The sequence below is a fragment of the Tasmannia lanceolata genome, unplaced genomic scaffold (genome assembly GCF_043159265.1).
Source record: "Tasmannia lanceolata isolate RefF3 unplaced genomic scaffold, GAP_Taslan_0.1 ptg000011l, whole genome shotgun sequence".
NCBI lineage: Eukaryota > Viridiplantae > Streptophyta > Magnoliopsida > Canellales > Winteraceae > Tasmannia > Tasmannia lanceolata.
In genome coordinates this window covers 19,012,338-19,036,451 of record NW_027518688.1, presented here as the reverse complement: position 1 = coordinate 19,036,451, position 24,114 = coordinate 19,012,338, and the positions used below count along the sequence as shown (strand labels likewise).

General features: G+C 36.9%; 1 protein-coding gene and 1 long non-coding RNA gene across 3 annotated transcripts in view; one reads left to right on the top strand and one right to left on the bottom strand.

The window, feature by feature from the left end:
- The window catches only part of PRMT6 (protein arginine methyltransferase 6), a 29,793-nt gene extending 12,580 nt beyond the window's left edge, over positions 1-17,213 (top strand). Inside the window, exons 8-13 of one of the 2 annotated variants that reach the window (XM_077390568.1) lie at positions 1,945-2,014; positions 2,498-2,592; positions 11,443-11,527; positions 13,071-13,282; positions 16,444-16,562; positions 16,654-17,213. In XM_077390568.1, coding sequence (XP_077246683.1) covers positions 1,945-2,014; positions 2,498-2,592; positions 11,443-11,527; positions 13,071-13,282; positions 16,444-16,562; positions 16,654-16,696 — 624 coding nt within the window. In that variant the 3' untranslated portion in view covers positions 16,697-17,213. Of the gene's footprint in view, positions 1-1,944; positions 2,024-2,497; positions 2,593-11,442; positions 11,528-13,070; positions 13,283-16,443; positions 16,563-16,653 lie in introns of both variants that reach the window. The other variant, XM_077390567.1, reaches the window with a different exon arrangement.
- Positions 17,214-18,557: 1,344 nt separating this feature from the next.
- Positions 18,558-20,172, bottom strand: LOC143886209 (uncharacterized). Its single transcript, XR_013253704.1, has 2 exons — positions 19,640-20,172; positions 18,558-18,740 (listed from the first exon to the last, which is right to left on the bottom strand). It is a non-coding gene; the product is annotated as an uncharacterized LOC143886209 (long non-coding RNA).
- Positions 20,173-24,114: the final 3,942 nt, after the last annotated feature.

The following is a 24,114-nucleotide window of genomic DNA, read 5'->3' as shown; positions in this document are numbered from 1 at the left end:
AGATAAGATGTGTCCTTTTCATATTTAGTTGTCATAGAATATTACAGACACACAATTTAAATCTTTTTATTATTTATTTTTTAATGTTTTAGCCATTACTCATAGTGCCAAATGAGATAGATGCATAGGTATGTTTAGTTCATATCATTGACATTGATGTTTGACAAATTGTTGCCTCATGGTTGTTGTGGTTATAAATATTACTAAACAATAAAACTTTAAACTAGCATGTACGATTGTAAATGGAGGGATGATATTTTCTACTTTGACATAACCTGGGCCCTAGGTGGTCATTAGGCAGCAAGGTGGTAGCCTAAGTCTTTGCCTAAAAGCCTGGATGATCACGGAAGGGCAGTATAGAATATGCAATTAAATCCTAGGCTATGTTCCCGTGTCATCTGGCACAGGGGAGTGGCATTCATACATTGTCATCAATTATATTTATGATCACCTATCAAGTTGGAGAAGATAACTGATAAATACTTTGTTCTGTAGATCCTCATTCATCCCTCGTTGTTTTTGTTTATCTTTGTTTAGTTATGTTTTCCTTTGCTTTCTACCACCAAAGAAAGACTATGACTGACTTTTTTGTATTTTCTCCTTTGAAATGCGATTCTTTTTTGTTTTGGTTGAAACCAATGTCCTTCATTTGAATGTTTCAGTTCTAAGTTTGTAACATTATAGAACATATTTGCGACAACCAGTATATATGTTTTGGATGTTAGTTCCCCATGCAGGGATTCCAGGACGGATAGGGATGGGGGTCGACTGTCTTTTGTAGGGTCCAGAAGGAGCCTCCACTTTGATACTGGTTCTTTGACACAATTTGAGATCTATTGTAGGGATTTCATGGAAAAATAAAAAAGTTCTTTTATATGTTTGAAACAAATATGAAAAGACATAAGTGCACACATTTTGTGACTTTATATATGTTTTAAAATGAAATTTAAGGGCAGTTTTATGAAGACTGGTCAGAATGCTAATATGCCTGTGACATGGACATTTTAGCATTCTTATATGTGAGACACACACACACACACACACACACACACACAACTAAGAAGCATGTGCAGCCACCTGGAGTCGTGGATTTAAATTTTGTTCGATACATGTCATTTGGGACAGCATGTGTTAGTTTCGGCTGGGACCGAAGCGAAATTGGGTTGTGGTGCCAACCAGTAAAGTCGAATCAAATTGTACTGAGAAAACCCATTCCCCTCCCTTTTTTCTTTTTTGCTTCAACCCTATTTTTGTTCAAAAATCTTGCTGAGGGTTGATCTACACAAATACAACTTTTATTGCACTTTCCTTGCTTCTAATACTTCTAGTTGCCCTTGAATTTGAGATTTTTTAGAGGGGCATTTTTTTGAGGAAAGAGATAAGTCCGAAAATTTCGTGTGGGGGACAGTGATGGCAGAAATGATCACGGGTGCAATGTGGGAGGTGAGACCTTTAGGAGACAAAGGGGCCCAAGTATTTTAATGACAATGACAAAGGATTCAGCTAATTAACGAAGATGATGACTCCCTAGTGGCATATTATTTGGAGTTATTGTGGTGGTAGTTTGGCATACACTTTTGAGATTGCCAACATTGGAGGTGAGAGTTCGAGTGGTGTTGGTGTTGAGAGTTCCACCGATTACGGCCCGTATGGTTATGGACCATTGGTGCCTGCTGAGTGTATATGATCCCGCCTTTTTCATTGCCTTGAGTTATACTTGTTATATTGTATTTATGAGTATGACACCTCAACTTTATGGAATTAATGAATGGAGTGACTTTTTTCATACATTTTGCCTAACTGATGCCCTAGGTTAGGTGCCTTGGCAGTCTCCTTTGAGAAAGTTGGCACTTGGTTAGGTGCCTTGACAATATTCTTAGAAACCTTTGGTTATTTTTCTTGATCGATATACCTACTGCTAATTTTCATTTGTTTCTCTTTCAGTTGTACATGGCGCCGGTTACACATTCAGAGAGATACAGTGAAAGCATTGATTTCTGGCGCAATGTTTATGGTATTGACAGTGAGTAGAGACAACATTATCTTCTCAACTATCATCTTCATACAATAACATCCGCCATTGTTACAAGATCTTTCATTTCCATATCGTGGTCTTACATTTCCATATCTTGTAAATTTTTAAAATTGGATTTATCATCAAATCAGTTTGGATGATACAATCCAAATTTATGAATTTATTGACAGCTCATTAAATTCGACTATGTGGAGAGATGATGAGGAATAATAGGCTAAAATAACATGAAATCACAAGAACGCTATTATTTTCTTAATAAGTACATCTATTTATGTCAATAAAAGGAAACAAAAGAGACAAGCAGCTTATTTTTCTCTAGGCAAATAATAAAATACATAGGATACAAGGAAATTCCATCCCTTTTCACGTTATGCAAATATTCTTCTGAACACTTACTGAGACTCTGGATTTTATTTAATTATCTGTGGTATGTGAAAGGAATTTTGTTGTTGATGGCTGCAGTGTCTGCTATGTTGCCACTAGCAAAGCAATGTGCATTTGAAGAGCCGTCTGTAGAGACAATAACTGGCGAGAATGTTTTGACTTGGCCATTTGTGGTGAGTCCCTCTTGCCATTTTTTCAGTTGGCACATCAGACATGACTATTCATTGAATCTGTTATCTCATATCAAAAGTTCATTTTCAGAACCATTCCTTCATCGCAATTAGCTGTTAATCATTGTTCTGAAAAAGGAATCAGATTGTAAAATTGTAGATTGCTTGAAATTATAGAATTGTAAATCTTACATTTTTATTTAATTCTTTTTTGCTGAAACTATAATAAAAAGGAAAAAAAGATCATAAAAAATTCAAACCAGTAATATTCTGAATCCCAAGCCAAGCTGACTATGAAGTGAACTGAAAACGTTATGGTCAATTTGTGTCATTCCATGGTATCCCCGTCTTAATGAATTATTGATGCAGAACCTATAGGGAAGGAGACTAGTTCTTGGATGATTAATCATACAATGCTAGTTTTTGTAGGTCTAATACTAAATATGATGCATAACGAATAAAGGAGAGCACTTCAATTCTCAACTATGTAAAACTCTACCCATATCTAGTCAATCTAGGGTTTATATGAAATTTCTAAAAATTGGTTCGGATCTAGTTTTCATTATGTCATGAAATCTTAAATCAAGATTAATCGTAACAACCCAAGGTGAATTCAATCAAATCTGACCGTTGGATCTTGAGATCAACACAATCTATAAATTTTATAGTTGAGATGAACTCAAAACCATCCATCAGATTGAAGATCAGATCGTTCAGATTGATCTTCTCGATGATAATTGTGAACCCCAAGTTTTTTTTTATTTTTATTGAATGGTAATAGTGAACCCCAAGTATCCACGATAACTTTAAAATTTGAAATCAACAGTTACAGAGAAGTTCACGACATCCGACGATTCATATTTATCAAAATTTGGCCTTGAGATCTAAGATTCCCCATTAAATTTTGAATTTTAGAAGCGCAGTTTAAAATGGGATTTCAAGTTTCCAGCAATGAGTAAAATAGAGAAAGACGTAGATATTACCTCAAGATAGAAGAAGAAAAGAAGATGTTCTAGGGCATGACAGCTTGGATTGGAGGACATCACACTTTATGTTGGATTAGCACATCACACCCAAAATCCATTGAAGAGAAATCCATTGCGAAATTTCAAAGTAAAGTTTCCCTTCATTCCCTTCACTAACACTAACACACACTAACTAGGGACCATCACAGAAACGCAGTTCGCGGCTGGCTGTTGCATGTGAGAGCTGCCACCTCAGATAAATTAAATGAATAAGACAAAATCTGCAGAAAAGTGAGCCTGTGTGGCTGCACTCACATGCAACAGCCAGCCGCGAAATGCCTTCCTGTGATGGGCCTATCAAGTGAATGCTTCGGATCATCAAAACAATGTGGGCCCACTCTGTTTTTGGTTGGCGGATTAGATAACGTTATCTAGTCATCTGACTAGAAACATTTTCCCCATATATATATATATATATATATATATATATATATATATATATATAGAGAGAGAGAGAGAGAGAGAGAGAGAGAGAGAGAGGTTTCTACACACTAGTGTAGATAAGTTATCTACACACTAGCTTAAAATACAGTGGAGGGCATATTGTTTGGGTGATCCGAACCATTCATTTGATTGGCCCTCACATAGATAGGGTGTCCACAAAAAATCAGCTCCATAGGATCATCCCAACCCTACGATTTGTGGAGGTAAAATGGACGTGTATAAACCTTCACAAATCTGTCCATTTTTTGCCTCCACGGTTCGAAGGGTTAGGATGATCCTATGAAGCTGACTTTTTGGGCACACCCACCCTATCTATGTGAGGGCCCATCAAATGAATGCTTTGGATCACCCAAACAATGTGGGCCCCCACAATATTTTAAGCTAGTGTGTAGATAACTTATCTACACTTGTGTGTAGAAACCGTTCTCTCTCATATATATATATATATATATATATATATGAGCAAGCAGTTGCTGCGCTCGAGCACAGAAACAGGGTGGAGCCACATTTTGCGTGGGATCCAAAGCATTCATTTGATGGGCCCTTTCATGGGTAGGGTGTCCACAAAGAATCAGCTCCATTGGATCACCTTAGGGTGTCCATTTGTGGGGCAAAAAATGGACAGATTTGTGGACAAACAGTATCTGTCCATTTTTGGCCCCACAAATGGACACCCTAAGGTGATCCAATGGAGCTGTTTTTTGGTAGGCCTCCCATCCTTGATGGGGGCCTTCCAAATGAATGGTTAGGATCACTCTCCCAATGGCCCCACCCCCTGTTTCTGTGCTCGAGCGCAGCTAAGCCTAGCTGCGCTCGAGCGTAGCAACCCTTCTCTCTCTCTCTCTCTCTATATATATATATATATATATATAGTAGAAGAGAAAAGGAGATAATTTTGTCCATTTAACACGTCAATGTGGATGATTTTTACCGTTTTTTGCCCTCCCTACATATCTGTACATACTATCTATGTGAGGGTAAAAAAGGTATGAATGTTCGGAATTATTTGCAAAATCTGTGGCATTAACACCTCGCTGGTAATTTCGAATCTTGATTTGCTAGCCACCTTCTCCAAACGCTATGTCTCGCCCATCCTTTGTAATTGTATGTATTCAGAGATTTGTCTTATTAGATGTGATGAAAAACTGCACGGAAATACTATTTCTTGAAAGGTTGCTAGCAATAATACGTAAAGAAAGAAGCTAGCAATAATAATCATTACGTAGTAAAGTTTGGGAGGGAAATTACGGACACGAGTACCTGGATATGACAATTACGGAAAAAACTACAAAGAAGAGGTATCAAAATCTGACAATTACAAAAAAACTACTTTTTCTTATTAATTTTTTGAGGATATTACGAATTCCGCACACTTGTAAAAATATTTACAAATTCCGGGCACCTACAGACGAACAACAGATTATGAAAACCTCTATAGATTGGAGGGCTAGGATCAGCCTATGGAAATGATTTACGGGCACAACCTATTGATGTTGTGTTCCATCACATGGACGGTTTGGATCAACCTATGATATGGTCCGTACAGTTCTTTGTCGGCCCGTGCATCGCACGGGTTTTTTTACGAGTATATATATATATATATATAGAGAGAGAGAGAGAGAGAGAGAGAGAGAGAGCTTGAGTGCATACAGCTTCTATGCACTCAAGTTTCAAAAGGGCTCCTCATTGGCTGGGAAAAGTCGGTCCCAATAGCTTATCGCAAAAAGAGTTTGCGAAAGAAAAAACCCAAATCGACTACTTCTCTGCTTCGACTCATTTGTAGCCACGGTTTCAAATTTTGGTTTTGAAATGCGTTTCGGTCCTCATCGAAACCAAAATTTTGGACGAAATCCAACAAAATCAAATGAAGTAATAATTTATCTCATACAAAAATTTGATATATTTCAATCTTTTCTCCTCCTCTGCTTTCAATTTCTTTCATAAAACATCACTACATTGATGCATCCATGCTTATACGTGTGGCCTAAAGTCATGCCAATTGGGTTCTGTTGCTTGCATGTAGTTATTGGCTCTCTTTATTCTCTCTTGGTCAGATTTCTAATATAATTTGATCGGCATGACTTTTGGGTCAGAAACTTTCATTATTGACCTTTCTAAAATTAATTGTGGAAATTAGAGCTAAATTTTGCTTGATGTTCATTTTTTTCTCTCTTATTTAGTGCAACAATTTCTGATGCGATCTAGGTTTTACTTGCTGTGTATATAATGGTGGTTACTAGTTATAAATAATTGCAAATGCGACTTGTCTGGGTTTGCATAATGTTAGTGATATCTCTACCATACCATAGGTTACTAATTTTGATGTCACCTTATTTTTCTTTTTGGCTTTATTTTTCTTTCTGTTTTGTGTGCAACAGTAAACTCTGCCATGCATAGGTTGTATGCTTATGCCCTATAATTAATACATTGCCTATGTTGTATGTTTAAGTGCCTAAAATGGATGCTACTTTTTTGCAACTGTGTGGGTTACCTATTGAAGAAGATGATGTTACACCCTTAGGTTTGGTTGATGACGCTTTGTCGCAAGCTTGTGACTTAAGTATTGAAAAAGTTGATGCTAATGGTTTAATATTGCTTGATGATGGGCAAAATCTCAATGAAGATAATGACGGCGATGGGAATGACAGAGATTAGGGTTGTAGTCGTACATTCAGTGTGGCACATAAGACTGATGGTGAGAAGAGTGTTGGTAACAAGCTGCTTGTTGACAGTGTTTGAAAGTTGTGAAGCTGCCTTCTATAATTCTTATGGGTTGGCTACTGGTTTTGGTATAAGGATATCCAGTACAACTAGGTCAATGAAAACTAATGCGGTGATATCGAAGAAATTCGTATGTGACAGAGAGGGTTTGAAAAAGTCTAAGGACAAGATAGTGGATGGTAGGGAAGTGTGAGAGTGTCGCTCAGACATGATTCTAAAGTGAAGATGGTCATCAAACTGAGAAATGGGAAGTGGATAGTGATAGTTTTTGAAGACATCAATTCTCATGATCTTTCCTTCCCACTAAAGGGCGAATCCATCGTTCCGATAATCAATTCCATAAGAATGAAAGTTGTAAGAAATTAATAGACCGGTTTTGTGAAACCAATATGCTGCCTTCAAAAATTGCAAAGGCCATTAATTCTACATGCGATGGAGCAGCATGTGTTCTCTCAACAAATCAAGTTGTTGCTCATTTGAGAGTACGGAGTAAACAATATGGGCCAACAAGCTGTCTTAGTAGCCAATCATCTCCAAAAGAAATGATTAGAAGACCCGAACTTGTATTTCTCGATGGAGTTTGACACAGATGGGACCTTACTATCTATGTTCAGGGCTGATTTAAGTGCGATAGATGCTTACCTAACATTCAACGATGTGATTATATTTGATGTGACTTACAAAACAAATAGGTTTTTGATGCCATTTGCACCTTTTAATAGAGTTAACCATCACAGACAGTCAACCCTATTCGGATGGACACTTCTAACTGGCAAAACAGAGGATACTTTCACTTGGTTATTTCAGCAGTGGTTGACGAGCTCCAGGTGCTATAATAACCGATATGGACCAGGCTATGCGAAATGCAGTGAGAAGAGTTTTTCCAGATACCCGTCATCAGTTTTGTTCGTGGCACATACATAAGCATCTAGTTGAGAATATTGTAGACATGCGAGATTCCGATAGTGATTTATATAAGGATTACAATCGCTGGTTTTACAGGAGAAAAATAGACGAATGTGAGATGGAATGGTGAAATTTGGTGGCTAAATATCGTATCAGTGAAAGTAATTGGCTAGCTAAAATGTGGGATCGCCGAAAGTATTGGGTGCCGGCATATTAGAGAGATACATTTACTGCAGGCATGACTTATAGTCAGCGCAACGAAAGCATGAATTCCTTCTTTGATGGATATGTTAATCAAAACACTTCCCTTACATGAATTCTTGGATCAATATGATAAGGCACATGTTGAGCGCCGTAATTCGGAATCAGAAGAAGATTTCAAGTCCAAAAATTAGAATTCTTTTATGAAAATGACTAGCCTATTGGAAGAACAGGCTGATAAATTCTTTACCAAGAAAATATTTAACATATTCCAGTATGAGATGAAGGGTAGTACTGATTGTTGGTATGAAAAGTTGGGTAAGAACGACACCATTGTAGAATACTCTGTTTGATCCAGAAATGATGCAAATAATAAATGGTGCACGGTTGTGTATGACGATTCTGATTGGTATAAGTGTATAATTGCTACATGTGAATGTCTTAAGTTTGAGAGTCAAGGGATATTATACAAACATATCCTTCACATTTTGGACAAGAAACATATAACTTCTGTCCCCAAACGTTATATGTTAAGGAGATGATCAGTTGAGGCAAGGTATCAAGTGAGGGTACAATATCTACAAGCCAAGAAGATGCTATTGTCGTAAATCCGTTTAAGAGGTGGTGCCTAATATCAAAATGGCAATGACTGGTTGATGAACTTGGTACTGATGAGAATCTTTTCAAGATGATGGATGATGTTTGTGATGTACTTTTAGCTGAAGTTGAACAAAAGAATAACGAGAAGCAAAGTGACTTAGTGCAGAGTGCCTTAGTAATCATTGGTAGCCAATTTCAATCAAACTTTGTTTCTAGTCAAATACTTGGGATTACCATTCGAGACCCCCAAGTTGCGAGGACCAAGGGCCGGACGAAGACTGCTACATGGTTGAAATCTACCATAGAGGCCTCTCAATCCCAAACAATGCAATGGAAGTGCCAATCTTGTGGGGAAAGAGGACATTATGCGTCAATATGTAAAATTGAGAGGTTAGTAGTGTGAGAGATGGACTTGTTCTGATTATTTTTACAAGTGTACCTTATCTTTGGCTAAAGTTGAACAAACATCTCTCTCTCTCTCTCTCTATATATATATATATATATATATATATGAAAAAGGATCGAGAGAAGTTGCTCTTGTTCTGATTTCAACCATTTGTAGTGTCAAAAATGTACCCGCCAAAAAGAAGAGGTTGGTAGTGTGAGAGATGCACTTATTCTGATTATTTTTACAAGTACACCTCTTCTTTTTACATTTTGACGCATAATGTCCTCTTTCCCCACTAGATCGGCACTTCCGTTTTTTGCTCAGGATTGGGAGGACTCTATGCCAGATTTCAACCGTGTAGCAGCCTTCGGTCGGCCCTTGGTCCTTGCAACTTGGGGATCTCGAATGGTAATCTTAGGTATTTGATTGGAAACAAAGTTTGACTGAACATAGCTACCAGCGATTACTAAGTTACTATGCACTAAGCCACTCTGCTTCTCTTTCTTCTTTTGTTCAACTTTAACCAAAAGTACATTACAAACATCATACATCATCTTGAAAAGATTCTCATCAATACCAAGTTCATCAACCAGTCGTTGCCATTTTGATATTAGACACCACCTCTTAAACGGATTTACACCAATAACATCTTCTTGGGTTGTAGATACTCTACCCCCACATGATACTTTGCCTCAATTGACCATCTCTTTAACATATATCATTCGGCGACATAAGTTATATGCTTCTTGTCCATAATGTGAAGGATATGTTTGCATAATATCCCTTCACTTTCAAACTTAACTCATTCACTTGTCGCAGTTACACCATCATAATCGTCATACATAACCCTGCACCATTTATTCTTTGTATCATTTCTAGATCCCACATAGTATTCTATCACGTTGCCGTTCTTGCCCAACTTTTCATGTTAACAATCAGTACTACCCTTCACATCATCCTGGAATATGTTAAAATATTTTCCCTGTATAGAATTTCCCAGCTTGTTCTTCCAATAGCCTAGTTGTTTTCATAAAAGCATTCGAATTTTTGGACTTGAAATCTTCTTCTAATTCCGATTTACGCGCGCTCAACCTGTGCCGTATTATATTGATCCAAGAATTCATGTAAGGTAGTGCTCTGGTTATATCCATTAAATAAGGAATTCATGTTTTCGCTGTGCTAACTAGAAGTCATGCCTGCAGTGACTGTATTTTTCCAATATGCCGGCACCCAATGCTTCCCGTGCTCCCACATTTTAGCCAACCAATTACTTTCACCAATATGATATTTAGCCATTAAATTTCGTCATTCCATCTCACAGTTGTCGAATTTAGGAAAATGATATGGCGTAAATAGTTTCATTCTCAATTATTCAAAAAAAAAAGTTTCATTTTCTATGAAGTTTCCCTTAATGATTCCGAGAATGATATAGTGTAAATAGTTATGAAATTAAATCAAGTAAATGAACTATTCTGTAGATATAAAACCGGTTACACTATATAGTTGGAGTAACCTGATTGATTGAAAAACAAGGGGAAATGATATGAACACTGCATTGTTTTAATAATATGCGTGAAAGCATCTTATCGTTTAGTATTTAAAGGGCTGTCAGAGTTGTATTACAGTTTTCAAAAAGCTTTTTCAAGCTCTTTAAATGCTAAACAACAGCATTCTTCGCGCATATTATTATAACACTGCACAGTGCTGATATCATTTCCCACAAAAAAAAAAAACGATCCAAAATTTGAACAAACTATGCGCACTCCATGCATTCAAATATTAGAAGGTTGTGAACACAAACCATCCCCATATGAAGGTACCAATGAACAGGGCAACTGATAATTAGATGACTTGGACACTGGAAAAAATTCATTGTTTGCTAATCTTACCTGGTTGCAATTCCATTCAATCCCTCTATATTCCATATCTGTAAAACCATGAAAAATCAATAAACTCTATGCTATTCAATCTTTTCTGTGAACCTTACAATTCTTATTCACAAATGAGATTAAAGACTTGAATCTTGAAACCACGATATTAACAACCCTCCTATTAACCAGCTAGGAAGTAATGCTATTGTTACACGTGAAATTTTTTATAAATCACATTGACTTTTGGTAACTGCACGGGCAATCTAGTTACTCAAAGTATAGTTTAATCTGTAACAAGATGAAGGGCCACACCTATCCTTTTACTGATTTTTACATGACTTGCAGTCAATGGATTGCCCTTATTTTACAGAATAGATTTGATTCAGGCCATTTCGAGGCTGGATTTGCTTAATTTTGTTGAGCTCCCTTGGATGTTTTATTTTTAACGCCTGTTGTATTGATTGCAAAAATAGCGTCTATTTTGTCAAAATTTAGAATTCCTTACATTTTAATTTCTAAGTTATATTTTGAAGTTCAAGAAATCGAGAATAAAATTGCATTACGTTATGGAAGGTGCCACTGACTAATCGGTTTTCTAATTATCCAGGACATGTAGTGAAAATTTTGTTTATCTCCTCACTGCATCTCGTTATAAGTGCCTTCTGAAGATGATTGTTTTTGTGGATTTTGTGAGCAGGTAAAGCATGTGGATTGCTACACTGTCACAGTTCAAGAGCTTGAATCTATTACAGCAAAATTTAAATTTACGTCGATGATGCGAGGTAGAACTTCTGTATCCATTTGCAAAATTTGTTTTGAATTATCCAATAGTTTAGTGACAACTCTAACTAGTTACTACGGCATAGAAATATCTTTGGCGAAGCAAATTTCGATGGAGTAGTGCTAAACTCAGGGGCACCCTTGCAAAAATGGGATGAAATGGCGCCCCCATTGGATCCACATCACAACAGTGCATTAACATCCATTGGTGATGTGGATCCAATGGGGGTGCCCTTTCATCCCATTTTTGGAAGGACGCCCCTGAGTTTAGCATTCCTCATTTGGATGATATATTGATATGTGAATTTAAGTCCGCACATTTCACCTCATTTTTCTTTTTGAATGGTAAGCACATTAGACCACATTTATGTATGATAGACTACATAACTTGGAAAGATGCATGTTTTTGTGTCAGTTGTGGAGCTTAAACCCATGCAGTCATGTCCTTTGGTGTCAACATAAGCCGTTTTTTATATTGATAAATAAGATTTATTGTCCCATAACTTTTGCATTGTCCAAAGGATTTTCCAACATATTTCAGATATTGTCGAGCTCCTCTTGATCTTATGAAACTAGGGATCTAAGATTGGGACCTAACATGGCGACACATTCAACACTTCGAACTGGCTGAGAGATGCCTCAGATAATATGATGGATATTGGTGGTGGAAGACTTGCTTCTTCAATTGAATTTGAGTGACACAAGAATCTTTTGGCATGAATATAGCATACTTTGGATTAAATGTTATGAATACCTCCCATATTATATGGAGAAAATTGAATTGATAAGTTTTGGAGATGAAAAAAGTTTGGATTGGTTATTCGCAATCCATCTGAAGGAAAGTGAACACCCCTTGCTGGTGATTCCTAGATGTAAGAATGACATGTAAATGAACCAAGAATAAAGCATAAAACTGTAAAACAGTTATAGCATAAAAATGTAAAACAGTTACCTCACAAGTCCTAGTTCCTTAGTCCGACTTAAAGGGGACTACTTATCTTGTTTCATTACAAAGAGTTGTGAATTAATTCAAATGGGTTGACTTTTCAAATAATGCAATTTTGTTTCTGGTTTAATATGAACTTGGCTCTATCCTAATATCCTTTGCTGGTAATTCCTAGATGTAAGAAGGGCAAGTTAATGAACCAAGAATAAAAGCTAAAACTATAAAACAGTTATAGCAAAAAACTGTAAAACACTTGTCTCCCAAGGCCTAGTTCCTTAGTTCATTTTAACAGGAAGTACTTTTCCTGTTCCATTAAAAAGAGTTGTTAATTAATCGAATGGGCTTTTGATAGCTTTGAAAATATTTTTGGTTCTGTTTTATATGAGTTTGTCTCTATTTATTGATTTGATGGTCTAGTGTCCAATCCCTTTTTAGTTGCCAATTTGAACTTTGTACTTATTACACCATTTTCAAATATTTTTGATTCTGTTTTAATATGAGTTTGGATCTATTTATTGATTTGATGGTCTAGTGTTCATTCTCTTTTTAGTTGCCTATTTGAACTTTGTACTTATTACACCAAACATTTTTGCTAGCAGCTCCCCTTCATGGGTTTGGATTCTGGTTTGACGTTGAGTTCACCGGACCTGCATTTTTTCCGGCCAACAACCATTCACAATCCTCAAATGGTAGTATCTCATCTTCCACCATCCATCCACAAGGATCAAATCAAAGTAAAAAACGCCCTAAATCTGATGAAGCACTTGTGCTGTCTACTGCACCCGAGGATGCTCCTACACATTGGCAGCAGGTACATTTCATAACCTGTTTTTTTTTCTGCCTAACATTTGGCAAACATATTTTGGTTTTAAACTTGGTGCTTGGATCCTGGCTGAAGCAATTGAACTCGGTAAAGCTCTCGAGTCCAAGTACAGGTTTTGTACTCTTTGTTCATAACCATAGTTACTGGAAACTTCCTAGTTAGATGGGAAACTTGCTTCTCCGGAAACTCGCTCATGAAGCTAAGTTCTTCTCGCTTCCTAAGTTTAGGGGAAGGGCGCTTCCCATACGCTTCCTACATGTTTTCTCCTAATTAAGAGGACATTTCCTATTTAGGTGATTATTTCTTCCTAAAATAATATTTTCTCCCTTTGATAATGCGGAAGGATCATATTTAAAAAATGTGCATTTAAAACTTTTCACACTTCAGAACTTAAGTATAATGCTAAAACATTTTACCCAGTCCAGGTATGAAAAGTCACAAGTTGACTAATCCTACAACTTTTCACACTTCAGAACTTAAGTAGGGCAAGTGTTTACTATTGCTAAAACTTTGGGTAAGTGTAGACTGTTGTATCTTTTGATTTGAGGCTCGTAAAGGAAATGTTTAACAAGTGCATCAATGATAATCATACACAAATAGCATGCAAGAATAATAAAATTTAATCAAACAAGCAATTGATCATTACAAAAGAACTGCAGAAAATTGACACCTACAATTGGCACCTAAGAGCACCAAAGAAGGCTTAAATAGAAATGGATCGGAACCTTCACTCCCCTTTAAATAGTCAAGACAAATTGGGCTTGCCGTCCACATCCTCAAATGAGGTGCAACCAACACCTCAATATGAAGGATCGACCTTTCAAGAGCAAATTCCAAGGGAGTAAGTTAAGATTTGGTAGCTATAGGCTATTAAGAAGTCTAAATGAACAGTCCAAAGTTTAGTTTTGAAATTTGGTTTCAATTTAGGGTGAATTTGACAAATTGGGGCAGAAGGGAATTTTGGTCTTTTTTTGTAAATGAAGGCTGGGAAATTAGAAAAAAAAGAGAGTCAAGATTGTGTGAATGAATTTTGATCAAATTCCGAGTTTGAAATCAGAAGTTCAATAATGAGAAGGTAGATTGAAAGAGAAGACAAAAGTGATTGAAAAGTACATTGCTTCACTCAAAAATCCTTGACATGATGCGAATGAGTCATTAATTTCACATTAAGGCCCTGTTCGTTTGGGATTATGGAACAACTGATGGTAATTATGGCAACTGATTATGCTAATCATCACTTATTAAAACAATCACTTGCAAAAAAACTGCCGTTCTACTAACACCATTTTCTAACTGATTATATTACATTTTAAAGTATGATTAAATTACTAAAATACCTTTGATACAAGTTTCTTGAAACCCTAGCAAAAGGATAAGATAATGTTGAAACCCTAGAAAAGGGATAAGATAACGTTGAAACCCTAGCAAAGGGATATTGTAACGACTAGTGATCTATTCTCCCTAATCCAAATGGTGATCAAATTCAGGATTTTGAAGAAATCCAGAACAAAAATCTCTCGTGTATTCAGAAGAAATCCAGAGGAAAAATCAAATGAGGAATGCCCAAAATAAAGCTTCGATTTATCATAGTAGATAAGATTAAAAATAAAAACAAAAACAAATTGTAACATGGTAGCAACTATTTCAAGATGTCAACCAAATCATGGAGAGAGAGAAAGTTGTTTCATCCAACAACTCAAATTCAAACCCTAATCAATAAACTGTATCAAACAAGAACATGGGAGAGAGAACATCGAGCAAGCAACGAGATCTAGTCCTATCTTCATACAACGATCAAGAGGCGAAGAGCTCTAGGCGGATCAAAACAAAACCCTAGAGATTCAAGAAAAAAGAACCCTAGAGATTAAAATAAAATAAAATATTGCCTGTAATAAGATGTTTTTCTTTAATTTCTTGAAACCCTAGCAAAGAGATAAAGTAACGACTGAGTAATCTATTCTCTGGAATCTGAACGGCGATCTAATTGAGGATTTGGAAGAAATCCAGAAGAAAAATCTAAAACTTTTTGTATATGCAAAAGTTGGAGAGAGAGAGGGGGGGAGGAACGAGGGCGTGGATGTTTGGGGTAATTTCGTCATTTCTGGAAAAAAAGCATGGGTATAAATGGAAAATAGATTCGGAATTTGCGTTCTTACCGTCTCCGCAATGCGCACAATCACCGACAATCAGTGGAGAATCACCAAATTTGGTGATTGTGAAGGTACTGTATTTACTGCATTTTTCCTTTAAATTGAATAATCGTTTGTAACATTCAATCGGTTATTGAATGTTAACAACCGAACACCTTTTTTGTTGTAACCGATTATAGAATCGATTAAAAAATATAATCGCTTAAAAATAATCTGAAACGAACGGGGCCTAAGGAATTTGCAAAGAGTCACACCTCGGAAGAAAGAAAGAGGGTCACCCAAAAATTTGTATTCATTCCCATGGTTGCCAGAGTGGGAAGCAAGAGTGGGAAGCGATGCGGAAAGCGAGGGGATTAGAAAAGAGAAAAAACTGGAAGCGAAGAGTATTAAAAAAAATAAAGAGAAAATGTGTGGGAAGTGTCATGGAAAGTCAACATGAAGGATATAATAATCCTCATTGGAAGCAAACAACCAGTACAAAAAAAGAGTAGAATTGTAGTAGGTCAGGGAGGAATGGTTAATAAAGGTAAATATTACAAGTAGAAAAGAAGACTTTGTGACTGATATGAAATGCCAGTTTTAAGCATTTACAGTTTCACATGTTTTATTCGTATTTACCTAATGTTAAGCTTTTGAAAAAAGTTCCACATAATTTCCATTTGAAACTTATGATATTTTTCAAGTTTTAAATGCACATTTTTAAAATATGATCCTTGCACATTATCAAAGGGAGAAAATATTCTGTTAGGAAGAAATAATCACCTAAATAGGAAGTGTCCTCTTAATTAGGAGGAAACTCGTAGGAAGCATATGGGAAGCGCGCTTCCCCTAAATTTAGGAAGCGGGAAGAACTTAGCTTCCGAAGCGAGTTTCCGGAGAAGCGAGTTCTCATCCAAGTAGGAAGTTTTCAGTTACTATATTCCTAACAATGCACTACTTGTGATCGGGACAAATTTAGCTAGTTTCTGTATTAACAGTACCATCCTCGGATCCTCGCAGACCTTACTCTACTTTTACGAACCAGTAGAGCTGATGCAAGATCAGATCATAGAAGGCATTGTAACACTATCACAGAGCAAGGAAAACCAACGATTCTTGAATATCCACCTTGAATACACGTGAGTTTTGGGCATACTCCAGCCTTAACATCATTATATATCCCTTCGACTGCTTCATATAGTTCTCTCACCTTGGGTTTTGAATTTGCAGGTCAGGCGGTAGATCTTTTGTAAAAGAGTCTGTGATGCGGTGACTCATTTTTAATTTACTCTCAAAGGTCCGCTTAATACAAATTGACCAGGAAAAGACCCATGGCTAAGATTTCTTTTCAGGTTTGACGAAACAACAGGCAAGTCTTCGAGGTCAGATTATTCCGGCGAAGTGTCTGTATTATTTGCATTTCAGCCACATTGTTTATGATGATTGCATCTAGAACAATTGAGATATATGGATTTCCATTCTCTTAACCATTGTTGTTTAATCATATGCTTAGAATGTAATTTTTCCATGGGATTTCAGTAAGTTGTTTAAGATCGCTTATCCTCACGTTACATTCGAGGCTGTTGTATCGTATTTGGCTTCAGTATGAGCTCTGGAGCAAGCTATTGTTATTTGAATGCAAGGAATCTAGTCATTGTATGGGCTCAAGCCCAATGTTCATTTGGTGCTCATGGAAAATTCTGTGAACTCGGAAAGAAGGACATTACTGATGTAATCGAATTGTGCTTTTGGTGCTTGCTTCAACTCATCTAAATACCTTAATGTGGTAATGCTGTGTCTTTTAGGTGTTACATTTTCAAATATTTTAGTGGGTGAAAATGTTTGACCTCAGGTGCTGTGTCCTTTTACATTTTCAAATATTTTGGTGGGTAAAAATGCTTGACCTCATTGCAGTTATGCTTGCTTCTTGGGTGTGAAGCTTAAAATCCATTCATTGTTCATGGCTTGATATATCATGATTTGAGAAACTGCTGTAATGGTTTTTGGGCTTATCTTTACTATGGTCAATGTTTTCCTAAATAATTTACCCTTTAAAGTCTTTCACTCTCAAAATTTAAAAATGAAGCCCCAAATGTAGTCTAATGCAGGAGTACTTTGATAGCTGTAAGCACATATCATTTGGTTGTATGCTTATCAACTTTCAGTATCATTTTAAGGAAAACTATCAATTTTTAATGACAAGTATTAACATAAAGAAACTTATTATTCAAATATGAAATATTAAAGCTTTTGTCTTGTAGGACGCACTTCAGTTGATCTGGACTGTTCATCTTATAGGCCTTAAGTTGGATCTCTAATGGCCCAAAAATCATGTGTGAAACAATTCTAATATCTAATATGTATATTTGCTCATTCAATTTGAACAGTTGGTTATGCCTAGATCTAGTGAATGTTAGGATAGTCTGACTGGTATGATCTTTTGCCATTGAAATTTCAAAATTATGCCTATAAGATTACTCTTCATATAAAGGCTCTCACTTTGCTATTGATACATCTACCTCACGTCTCTTTGCTTGCGCTCATTTTTACTTGCTTGCAGTCTTTCTCCTTATTGCAAATAGAGATTCGGATTGTGGAGAACTGTAGCCCAAACATTGATATTCTTATTGGTGCTCAGTTTGACATGAAAGACTTGGGAGGCCTAAGCTTTTTTCTTGGCTAAGTTACTCTTATTTTCGAGTCCTTGCCTTTTTTCATGGCCCCCCACTCCCACCCTCTAAAGTTCCTCTCCATCTTTTGCCCATCTTTCACAACTGCCCCCACAAATATTCCATGAATTTTTTTTTTTCTAGGCTCCCAAAAATGGCCAAAGTGTTACATGAGGGCACATTTCCATGGACGTATGATATTTGTAGCAGCAAAAGGATTTGTGGCATAACCTGTAAGGATTGTACAACTAGTGCTATTTTTGCATGGTACTGTTGTCATTATCTATAGATCTGCCTTGATTCTCTAATTTGGCTCTTATAGCCAACATTTCTGCCATTGAGCTTCTTGTATTTCCAATCTAAGAGGAAAAGCAACTGCAAATCCTCTCACTAATCCATTTAATGGGTCCTCAAAACTGTCTATGAATGAGTTCAATCATTGGCTTTAACTCTTAATCAAAGAAGTAAAAGAAGATAAGGTGAATTTATTACTGTAAACAATAAAATTACAGAAGCCCCAACAAATAATCCAATAAAATAGAAAAATCCCATATGGTGTAGTTGTTAAGGAAAATCAATGGAAGATGTAGGTAACAGCCAGGGCTAAAAGTAGAAGAACATAAGCGATCCCTTGGTCGATTGTTTTGCCTGCAAATAAAAAGAACAGGGATATTCAGTCAAATTGATTTAACTTTTTTCTACTAAGAAAAAAAAAAAAAGATCTTTGTAATTTTATTTCAAATTTATGTCACAAATATCTCCGAGAATTTAAAAAAAAATATCAATTTTATCACGAGATTTTTATAGAACGAAAAAAAATCCCAAAATAATCCTGAGATGTTAAAAAATATAGCGATATTTTCATTTTAAATCATTTATCATAATAAACAATGATATTTTTACAACATTTTTTATTTTTTCTTAAATTATATATTTTCATATTTTTTTAATAATTTTATTTTTATCAATTTTCCCAATATAAACCTAAAAAAAATAAAAATAAATTAATATATCCCAAGATTTTCCCTTGCCAAGAAATTCCCGAGAACGATATTTGTGACTTAGACCATGTCTGGCAACCATGAAAAGTTTTTCATGATAAATTAGTTTCTCCAAGTGATGAGAATGGGGTAGTGGTTGAGAGGCCACAAATGAGTAGAGGGTGAGAAGTGGTTAAAAAAATCAGGAAAAAGTCATATTGTGGCAGAGTTTTTTGTTTCCTGGTTTTTGCTTTTCTCACCCTCTCCTTGCTTAGTCCCTGTCACATCTATCCTTCTCCTAGCCTCCCTCACCATTGGGTAAGCTAATATCCCAGGGGGAAATATTCATGGTAGCCAAAGGTGCCCTTAGTTTCAAATCTAAGTAAAATAAATTGGAGGGAAATGATATTCACACTCCCTTTTATCATTTGCCCTCTCCAAAAAAGTATCAATATCCAGAGGAAGAAGTGTTTAACAAGAAGAAAGAAGAAGAAGAAGAAGAAGAATAAGGTAAATCCCCAAGAACTTTCTTGACTGAATTAAGAAAATTAAGAAGAGGGGCATTACCGTCGCTCGTCGGAGAGTCTGCCGCGGGTGAAGGCGCCATAGCTTGGGCATGACCCAGATGGAAAATCCCCATCAAGAAGAAACTGATAAGAAGAAGAACTTGCAATCTTATGGTATTCATTTCTCAACCAACCCACAAAAAACAAAGGCTAACTGAGATAAATTAAGTGTAGAAGAAGAGAAAAATGGCAAGAGAAAGAAAGATGAATAGGGAGAAAGGGTTGTGGTAGTATTTATAATATATGGAGGGTGGGTGGCAAAAAGGTGAGCCTTTTGCTTTAAGGGAGTTCGAGGAAGGAGAGGTGGGGTTTTGAGGAAAATGAGTAGAAAATACATGACATGGAGTTTTTGACTTGAGCCCGCCATGGATGAATTGCAAAAGAAAATGTGGACCAAACAAAGGAATAAAAAAGCTTATGGGGAACATTTGAATATGACCAAGGAATTGTTAAGAATCTTCTTCAGTTTATTATAGACAGGCATGAGTGCATGACCAATGTTACAACACTCTTGGATGGTTTGGACCGTTTCCTTGGTAGACTTTGCACTGGCTTTCAATTTTCCAACAAGGTTCTTAAATATATATTTGTGTTCCCAATAATGTTTGTAGATTCTTAATTGGATAATTAGGTTAATCTGATCAACCCAATTATCATATAATAGACTTTTGGAGATCTAGGGTGGGGCCCATATGGTGAACGATTGAGATTTACCCAACCCTAAATCATATAATAGTGGAAGTGCCTGGTTGTGTTACTTTCTGCCTTTCCTACTGAGCCTTTGTTTGGATTGCAGGAAAATTATGGAAAAGTTTGGAAAGGAAAAATATTTTTAAAATTTCCTACTTTTTTTTTTATACATGAAAAGAGGAATGCTAGATTCACAGGCGCCCTTGCAAAAAGGGAGCAAAGGGCACCCCTATTGGTCAAATGCCGTTTCGGATGGCACCGAAAAATTATGATTTTAAGTTTGTAACTGCGTTAAGTGGCATCTGACCTATGGAGAAGAATTGCGAACTTAGTTGACGAGATTCATGATTTAGCAAGTGAAAGGTGAATCGAATGTCTTTACTCGACTGCTAAGGAAACGGTGGTGGCGAAGGAGGAGATGGTGGATCTGACAAGGGAGGAACTAGTTTTGTTTTGCAAGGGAGGAACTAGTTTTGTTTTGCAAGGCGCAAAGCAAGTGTTTACCTCGAAAGAAGCAAGAGGTGGTGCCATTTGCGAAGAAATGAATTTATGCGCTTTCTTCTTAGTGATGTTATTGTCGACAAACGATGGGATCTTGATCGGATTCAAAGGCCGCTGCCTACTTACTTCTCCACCTCGGAGAATTTTTTATTTTCTTCCTCCTTAGTTTCCTTTTTTCTTTTCCTCGTATTTTCTCCTTACTATTGTGCTCATCTCTTGACTGCCTTGGTGTAGGGATTTGCCTTCTTATTAATATATCTATCACTATTTAAAAAAAAAACAACTAAATAGAGGAAGGGAAAAAAATTCTTGAGAAAAAGTTTTGCATGACTCAGCGTCAGGGTTTATGACGAGTGGGCATGAACCGGAACCAAACAAAGTTCTGGGGGTGCCCTATGGTACCAAAAAAAAAACAAACAAAGTTCTGGGCGTGCAACTCTGGTAGATTTTTGGGAATTCGGGTTGATCTTTTACCTTAAAATCGAGTCGGGTTCGGGTTCATTCCATTTCATCTTTTAGCAAAAGCTTAACCCGACCTGACCAATTGCACCCCCAAAACAAACAAAAGTGAGCCAACACACAAATTCCTGAACCGTATGCTCTGTTTGGTTGCCGGGTTTTTTTTGTGCCTGGGAGTTTTGTGGGAGAGTAAGTTAAATTTTGGTTCCATCCCATGTTTGGTTGCCTTTTAGCACTAGGTTTATTTTAATCCCACTCTTGTAATGATTACTTGTGGGGTGAATTTTTTAATCCCACTTTTGTAATGATTGCCTTTTCATCCCATCCCAAGATAACCCCAGGAACAAAAATAAACTCAGGAACCAAAAATAAGCTTGAGAAGAATTTTTTTCTACCCAACAGTTCAAGCAACCAAACAAAGGTTTTTTTTTCTCCCACCATATCTCCCAGGGTATTTTTTTCTCCCACATAACCAAACATGGGATTTTTATTTTACCAGGATACTTCCAGGACTTTTTTTTTCCCACCTATCTCCCAGGGTATTTTTTTCTCCCACATAACTCCCGGGAACAAAAAAAACCCGGCAACCAAACAGAGCGAACCAATCCTGTAAAGTAAAGAGCCTCGCCTAAAGGATTGGACCTAATATTGGGCTGAGAACAACATCAAAAGCGCTACTTTTCATTGGAAGCATGAGAGTGGTTACGACTCTACTTAGTGCCGGAAGAGAAAGGAGTGGAATGACTTACCGGGGGTTTTTTGAAATCTATCAAATACGAGCTTGTGTGTGTGTGTGTGTTTTCTTTTTGAAACGGTGAGATTTTATTCAAACAAAATCACCGAACTGAGATGGTCACTGCAGCAATGAGTACAAGAGAGGGGAAGAGAAAGAGTAGAGTACCAAAGAAATTCAGGGTTGGACAAAATCAAAGATCCCGTTCGGTGAAAACGGCTGGTGCATCCTCGCTAGCCGATCCGCCTCACCATTTACCGATCTTCTGACATGATGAAAACGGACTGAGTTGCCCTCCACTATCAAATATCTCATCGAAGAACTCTAAAAATGTCCACGGAGGAGAAGATCTCTCTTCAAGCCACCTGATAATATTAAGATAGTCTCCTTACATTATAAGATCGTCCATCTCTCTGCTCTCCATCAATCTAATACCCTAAAAAACTGCTCTAACTTCCGCCTCATTTGAGTCTTTCGAGCCAATTGGCCCGAGAAAGCCCTGAGAAAACCCACCTAGTAGAGCCATTTTCATCCCTTAGAAACTGTTCAATACCTGCCGGACCCGGATTGCCCCGACTTGACCTGTCAAAAGGACAGTTCCGAAAAAGCTCTTACAAGCCAATTAAAAAAGAAAAGACAACGTAGGACCGCGCATCTATAAAAACATTGTAGTGCTGATATCATTTCCCTAGTTTTATCAGTAATAGTTCTATTTAGATTTTTCCTAAGTCTTAAATATGAGGGAGTCTAGACTCACAGGCACCCTTACAAAAAAGAGGACAAAGGGCGCCCTCATTGGTTAAATCCCATTTAAGATGGCATGGAAAATTAAGATCATAAATTAGTCCCACTTTTGGCTGACCATCGCATGTGGATTTTTGCTATCCGGGTGGTTTGAACTTGAGACTTTTGGCTCTGATAGCATGTGAGAGAGAGAGAGAGAGAGAGAGAGAGAGAGAGAGAGAGAGAGAGAGAGAGAGTTACCAACTTCTCAAATAGCTTAAGCTGTTGGAGAAATGTGTTATTTATCTTTTATACTCTAACACTCCCCCGCACGTGTGGCCCACTTGGCAACCACGTGGCACATGTGGTCCCACTTTTGGTTGACCATCGCATGTGGATTTTTGCTATCCGGGAGGTTTGAACTTGAGACCTTTGGCTCTGATACCATGTTAACTTACCAACTTCTCCAATAGCTTAAGCTGTTGGAGAAAGGCGTATCTTTTATACTCTAACAATGCAAGAGTACGAGAGAGAGAGAGAGAGAGAGAGAGAGAGAGAGAGAGATTGTAATATATATTTTACTTTGTGATTCCCCATGCTTATTAATATTCATATGAACTAGTCAATGATTATTTAATGGAACTGAATACATGGGTTTATTGTTTTTGTTGGGTTTTCAAGCATGTTGTCTGTATATATGTGATGTTTAGCAGATTTCATGTAATTGAATGCATTGAATGGCTTTGAACTTGAGTATTAGAGAGCGGATAACTTGTACACTTAGTCTTGGTAGAGAGTATTGGACTGCCAATAACATTGACCTTTGGCGAGGATTTTTGTAGGGGTGCAACTCGGGTTGGGTCTAATTTTTTACAGGAAAACCTGAGGTTCGTAAACCCGGCCCTACCCAAGATAGTTTCTAGGGCTTGGTTGGGTCGGGTGGGGATTTCATTTTTAGTGTAGGATAGTGTCTGATTTGAAGATTGTAGGAAAAAAAAGAAGAAGAAATCTTCACACCAAAAATCTCTAAATTTATGTCATCAGGCGTAAAAATTTAAGGACATTATATTTTCACATAACAGACATGATCCCCTCAATGAAACAATTGTATCAATATATTGGAAAATTATTTGCTATGCTATTCAAGAGATATTTAAGAACGTCACAACACACCCATACGAGTCAAGTCAGGTTTCGGGTTTTTTTTTTCTTTAAACTCGGCCCTACCCAAGATTGAGTCGGGTTTTCCAATTTAAAACCCAACCCTACCCAAGACCCATGATTTCTAAACCCAACCCATGTTATTTTCGGGCTGGGTTGATGCGGGTAGGGTAAAACCTGACCCAAGTTGCAGCCCTAGATTTTGTACC